Here is a 6,470-nt window from a genome sequence, read left to right on the forward strand (position 1 = left end):
GTAATGATTTAGCTTTGAGTCAATCAGTATTTTATAGTGGAGAAGGGGGTGACACTTTTCTGAGAACATAACTTAATTGTAATAAATGGGTTGGGTACCTGGGCCCTATTCTTCAGAGGCCGAGTCAAAGGAGACGGATTTATTCTGTATCGGCGTGTGTAGGGGCCTGACTGGCTGCCACCCCAAAGTTACTTCTCCATTCCTCCTCTTCCTTCTTCTGCCCCCCCTTCCCGGTGCCGTGGTTTATGGGGTAGGGGTAAGGTGGGGGGTCAGGGTGCCTCCTCAGCCACCCCCACCTCTGTCTTTATAGACCGGGCGGCTGTCAGTCAATCAGACGGGGCATTGGTGACGCCTTTTTACAGACGGGGCGCTATGTTCTGTAGGAGTTATCCTCTTTCGGAATCGCCGTCCGCCCTCTCCTCCCTCCTGCTCCTCTCCTTCCTCCTCTCCCCCGCCGCCTGCAGCCGGAGAGGAGATGAGAAGCCCTTGTAGTTTTAAATTCAATGTGACAGTTTCGGAAAGAGCGGATGATGAATCTCCTATTATTGGATCAGTCTATTTGCCGCTCAATGTCTCTCTGTAATTGGAGCAACATCACTTTAAAGGTTCAGAGAGTACAGCATTTCTGGTGAAAAATCCCCACAACACGCCGGTGAATGTTTTAAAGGGAAATCTATTAGTGATTTGCGGAGGGGCGGGGAGCCGGCGGGGGGAGGAGCGGGCTCAGCCAGCGGGGATTGAAGTGGGGGGCTCACCAGGGGCCCCTGCCCCGGCCGCGCCCGCGCCCGCCCAGCGCCGGGCCGCGCCCCTCCCTCCCTGCCCCCACCCCCGTCTTGTTGTGACAGTTCCTGATACTGTTTATTGAGGTGCATGTCAGGTATAATTAGCAATCGATATGGAAAACGTTTTCTTGCACCCAGCACGCCTCTGACGTCAGAGCCGATTAGCGCTTCTTATTGGTCCCAAATTCCCCGGGCCGCGGCTAATTACCGGGAGCTTGATGTTGATAAAGTAAAGCGCCGGAGTGCGGGCGAAGCATGTGTAGGGCTCCGGGTCCCTGTCTCCGCCGCCGCCGCCGCCATCCGCGCCTCCCGCCGCTGGCCCACCCCGGCCCCGGCCCGCGCCCCCGCGCCCCGCCGCCGGCCCCGCCGGCCCCCCGCGCGAGATGATGGACGGCCGCCTCCTGGAGCACCCGCATGCCCAGTTCGGGGGCTCGCTGGGCGGCGTGGTGGGCTTCCCCTACCCACTGGGCCACCACCACGTGTACGAGCTGGCCGGCCACCAGCTGCAGTCGGCCGCCGCCGCCGCCGCGGTGCCGTTCTCCATCGACGGCCTGCTCAGCGGCTCGTGCGCCGCCGCCGCCGCCTCGGTGGTCAATCCCACGCCGCTGTTGCCGACCGCCTGCGGGGTAGGCGGCGACAGCCAGCCCTTCAAGCTGTCAGGTAGGCGCGGCGGGCGGGGAGGGGGTTGGGGGACAGGGTACCCTTGTCGGGCGGAGGAGTTGGGTAGCTGGCGGCTGCAGAACGGGCGCCGGCTGCTGAGGCTCCGGGGCGCTCCTCGGCCCCCGCCCTCCGCCTGGCCCAGGTCGCGCGCCCGCCCTCTCGGCGGTCCCCGGACTCAGGCTGGCCGGCGGGTAGCAGCAGAGGGTGGATCCAGCCGGGGCGCGTGGCTGAGCCGCGTGGCGTCCTGTGCATGCCCGCAGACTCGGGGGACCCAGACAAGGAGAGCCCGGGCTGCAAGCGGCGGCGCACCCGCACCAACTTCACCGGCTGGCAGCTGGAGGAGCTGGAGAAGGCGTTCAACGAGAGCCACTATCCCGACGTGTTCATGCGCGAGGCGCTGGCGCTGCGCCTGGACCTGGTCGAATCCCGAGTCCAGGTAAAGACTCGCCGTCCCTCACGGGAGCCAGCGTCCACCACCGGGCCTGCCCGGCGCCCGCCCCGCCCTTGTTCTGGGTGGGAGACCGCATCCTCGGTTCTGAGCCCACCGCGCGCTCGCTGCCAGAAGGTTGGGAGGGGGATTGTTCCGGGATTCGGCGCCTCGCGGACAGGGAGGTGAGAATCCCAGAAAGCCAAGGCGGCTCGGCAGGGAGGCTCGAGAACAGCAGCTGCGTCCAAACCGGGGAGCTGCGTCGTAGGGTCGGGGCGACCGAGCGAAATGAGGTCTCAGAGGCTTGGGCACGAGAGGCGGCGAGGAGGAGCCGGCCGCGCGGATTTAGAGGGGACGGGCGAAGGCAGACCTCGGGCCTCCACGCCCTCGCAGGGACTCGGCTCACCAGCCTGGAGCGAACGCGTTTGTTTACCTTTCGCCTCTAAAATATTCAGATAGAAACATGTATTTATTCATCGCTTTGCAGGAGGGACCAGCTGAGGAAGGGGAGGCGGAAACTTAAAACAATTAACACACTGAGGAAAAAAAAAAAAGGTGTCTGAATCTTTAATACCCCGGGATATATCTTTTTCTTTTTCTCTTTCCCCATAATTTGATTTTCATTCGGAGACTGCCAGCGGTATTCGTTTTAAAAATACAGCGTCATTTTGGTGGATTAAAATTCAAGATGCATCGTGCATAATTAGGTGTTTCCCCGAAGTACAGAGGTCTTTTTCTGGGCCGCGTGGTGGTGAGTGCAGGCGCCGCAGCAGCTGTGGACGCGGGGCTTTGAGGCCGAAGCTGGCAAGACGCCTGCTCAGTGCAGATAGCTTTGTCTAAAAAGGTGTCCCCGTCCTGTGCTGGGCCTCCCCTCATGACCTTTTCTGTTTGCAAATCCTTTTATCCAATTTGTTCTAAGTGTCTTAAGTGAAGTCAAGACCTCTTCATTTCTCCGCTAATACAGCAATGAGTAGTCTTGGTGACAAGGCAACCTGGAATTTGCACCAGAAAAAGAAATATTTTTTAAAAGGGGGCGGCAGTTACAGCCTTGGGGAGGTTGCAGCTTAATACTGGCAACTCCACACAGACAAGGCTGCCTGTGACCAGGCCAGGCCTGCTATTGTGCCTGGCCTCTATATAGCCTCAACAAAGAATTCGAATCGTCGAGACTCTTGGGGAGGGTAGTATGCCTGAGGCTGAGCCGGGATTTGACTCTGTTTGGCGGTGGAGCCAGAGTCTAGGGCTGCTGTTCCTCCAGAGTCCTAGAGGCTCCCCAGGACAAGGCCTGCAGAGAGGGTGGAAGAGGCAGGATGGACTCAGGCCTCTTCTCCAAAAGGCAGCAGCTGGCCTCTTGCTTTCCTGCCTGCCTCCCCGGCGCAGGCCAAGCACAACTTGTTTGAGAGCACAGTGTTGGTGCACTGGCCTGAAGCCTCCAGAAAGAAGGATGTGAGGGAAGTGTTGGGGGGGTGCTGAAGCCCCCCTGCCCCCAAGTTCAGCTTCCCAGGCCCTTCTAGAAGAAGCTGCATCCAGATTTCCCTTCATGGGAAACCCCAAGATCTAGGCTTTGAGTCAGTCTCCAGGGGGCCGAAGACAGGTGTGGAGGCCGGCTGAGCCCAGCTGCCTGTGGTCCTCGGGCCAGACCGTCAACGCCAGGCCAGGCCGGCTGCTTAGAACACGAGCTGTGAGAAGCCAGGAGGGGCAAGAAGGGGCCTTACTCTCTGCCTTCCGACCAGGAACCCGACGCCCTCGGTCAGGGGCCAGACCGGCCCTACCCAGCCAAGGGGCAGCTCCCAGTTCCCCGAGGTGAGAAGCCGGAGCCGGAAGTTGGCCAAGAGGCCCCATCTACCTCTTTCTGGTGGAAAAGATGTTCTTTGGAACCTGCAGCCTGAGTGTGGAAACCCAGCTCAGGGCCAACCCGGCCTCGGGGCTTGGCTCCCGCTCCCTGGCCGGAGCCGAGGTTGTGCAGGCCTGTCTGGGGGGAGTGGGGAGTCCCGCAGCCCCAGCGGCAAGCCCGCTGCCTGATTGTGCCTTCCTTTCCCCTATCCGGCTGCTCTAGGTCTGGTTCCAAAACCGCCGGGCCAAGTGGAGGAAGAAGGAAAACACGAAGAAGGGCCCGGGGCGGCCGGCACACAACTCACACCCTACCACGTGCAGTGGAGAGCCAATGGACCCAGAGGAGATCGCGCGCAAGGAACTGGAGAAGATGGAGAAGAAGAAGCGCAAGCACGAGAAGAAGCTGCTGAAGAGCCAGAGCCGCCACCTGCACTCGCCCGGAGGCCTGTCCTTGCACAGCGCACCCAGCTCCGACAGCGACAGCGGCGGCGGTGGCCTGTCCCCGGAGCCGCCCGAGCCGCCGCCGCCGGCCGCCGCTGCCAAGGGCCCTAGCGCGAACGCTGCCGGTGTTGCCGGGTCCGCGCCCGCACCGCCAGGTGAGCTGCCGGCGCCCGGCACCTGCGACCCAGCCTTTTACCCGAGCCAAAGAAGCGGCACTGGCCCTCAGCTGCGGCTAGGCCGCCCCGCGGACAAGGACGCGGCCCCGTGTGCGCCCGGGGCGGCGGCGGCTGAGCGCGGCGCCTCGGGCCTGCCCAAGGCCAGCCCGTTCAGCGTGGAGAGCCTGCTGTCCGACTCGCCGCCGCGCCGGAAAGCCGCCGCTGCTGCCGCCGCCGCCGCGGGGCTGGACTTCGCGCCCGGCCTGCCGTGCGCGCCGCGGACCCTCATCGGCAAGGGCCACTTCCTGCTGTACCCCATCACGCAGCCGCTCGGCTTCCTGGTGCCGCAGGCCGCGCTCAAGGGGGGCACGGGTCCGGAGCCCGCGCCCAAGGACGCGCCGCCTGCGCCCGCCGCGCCGCCGGCGCCGCCCGCTCAGGCCAGCTTCGGGGCCTTCCTGGGGCCCGGTGGTGCTCCGGACTCGGCCTTCGCGCGCCGCAGCCCCGACGCCGCCGCCTCCCCGGGGGCCCCGACCCCGGATCCTTTCCGGGACCCGGCCCCGGCTGCCGCTGAGGGCGGCGGGGACTGCGCGGACGGGAGGGCTGCCTGCCCAGCGGCCCCGCCACCGCCCGCGCCGTCGCCCGGGCCCGGGCCCGGCCCGCGAGCGCCGAGTCCCGCTGTGGAGCCGGCCATCTGTGGGGCCGCAGAGCCAGGCGCCGCGGCCGGACCCAGCGCGCAGGATGGCGAGGAGGTGGACATGGACTGAGGGCGGCGGCGGCCAAGAGAGGCGCTCAGCCGGCCCGCGCCCGCTCGCTCAGGCTCCGACTCACACAACGAAATCAGGTGATCGGCTTAGAAACACTGCTTTTTTCTCTTTCTTCTTTCTTCCTTTTATTATTATTATTATTTTTTTTTTTTTTTTAAGAAAAACGCTGTATCAATTCAGACCTAGGCAGCAACCGCAGGACTTGGGGCGAGACCCTCCTCCTCTCAAGGGAGAAAAAGGAAAAAAAAAAAAGAACCCATCCCCCCAGTCCCAAAAACCCACAACAAGAATCCTCAGCCTTGTAAAATGCAAAAATGTCTAAGAATATTTATATATGTACCATTTTTGATAAATAAAGCTGGTCAAACGCAAGCTCACGGGTCGGTCTTTTTCAAATTTCCGAGGGCCCAGTCTGGCCCCGCCTCCCCTCCATTCTCCACTCCTCTCCCCGCGGGTGGGGCAGGGCCCAGGCTCCTCACCTCCCCCGAGGTCCGCGCTTAATGCCTCCTTTTGTGTGCGTGTGTGTTTGTGTTTTCTGATTGAACAAATTTATGCATCCGCAGCTCCCCCTCTCCTGTCCTCCCCCGAACTCCCCCTCCTACCCGGCGCCACGCACACGCGCGCACACATGCACACGCGCCCCCGCTCGCACCCCCTCGCACTGGCACACTCCGGGGTGCGCGGCGCGGGGTGACGGAGCCGGGGGCTGCAAGGGCCGGGCCGCTGGGCTCCTGCAGAGTTTTGATATGAAAGTAATTATTTTCCGGTGGCTGCTGCGGGGACTGGGTTTCTTGCCCAAAGGGTTATTATACATTACCGATTTCTAGTGATATGAAATCACATAAACTTCCTACAATAATAGAATTAGCATGAAAGGCTGGGGTGTCAAATTGAAATTGGAGAATAATAGCGCCGGCAGCTGGGGGAGTGCGTGCGCATATTGGAGCGGAGATGGGGAATCGTGGGGCGGAATTTTCATGAGCTGCACTCTTTGTCAGCGCTCTTGTAGCCGGCTATATTAAGATAGATGCCCAATGATATCCCTCATTGTTCTGTCGCTTATATTGATGTTGCTGCGTTATCAGCCTATTGATCATGTGTCGCCTGTAATAGGACAGGCGCCGCCAACGCGCCTCTTTACAAAAGCAGTGCACATTTGTTCTAATAGGGTCCGGGTCCCCGGGGGACCCTTCGGGGGCTTCAGGACATCTGCAGCGAAGAAATATTAGCAAACTTGGCTGGAGCCTGCAGCCAGCCCCTAGCCCCCTCCTCTGCCCGCAGCCTCCCCACCCCGAAGTGAGCCACCACCAATCCTCCACCTCCCCCCAAAATCCCCACCCACCCTCCTCAATTTTCCTGGGCCCCGGGTTCTCGGTGCCGCAGACGCCACCAATTCCCCAAGAAATTG

The 6,470-nt window shown here is 61.9% G+C and overlaps 1 protein-coding gene across 1 annotated transcript; it reads left to right on the forward strand.

Moving 5' to 3' along the window:
* The first annotated feature begins 1,165 nt into the window (after positions 1-1,165).
* Positions 1,166-5,142, forward strand: UNCX (UNC homeobox). Its single transcript, XM_087449217.1, has 3 exons — positions 1,166-1,442; positions 1,703-1,878; positions 3,926-5,142. The coding sequence occupies exons 1-3, from the start codon at positions 1,166-1,168 to the stop codon at positions 5,060-5,062; spliced, it is 1,590 nt and encodes a 529-aa protein (XP_087305343.1). The 3' UTR covers positions 5,063-5,142.
* Positions 5,143-6,470: the final 1,328 nt, after the last annotated feature.

The sequence above is a fragment of the Ceratotherium simum genome, chromosome 26, assembly GCF_057802395.1.
Source record: "Ceratotherium simum simum isolate JZ-2026a chromosome 26, ASM5780239v1, whole genome shotgun sequence".
Lineage (NCBI taxonomy): Eukaryota > Metazoa > Chordata > Mammalia > Perissodactyla > Rhinocerotidae > Ceratotherium > Ceratotherium simum.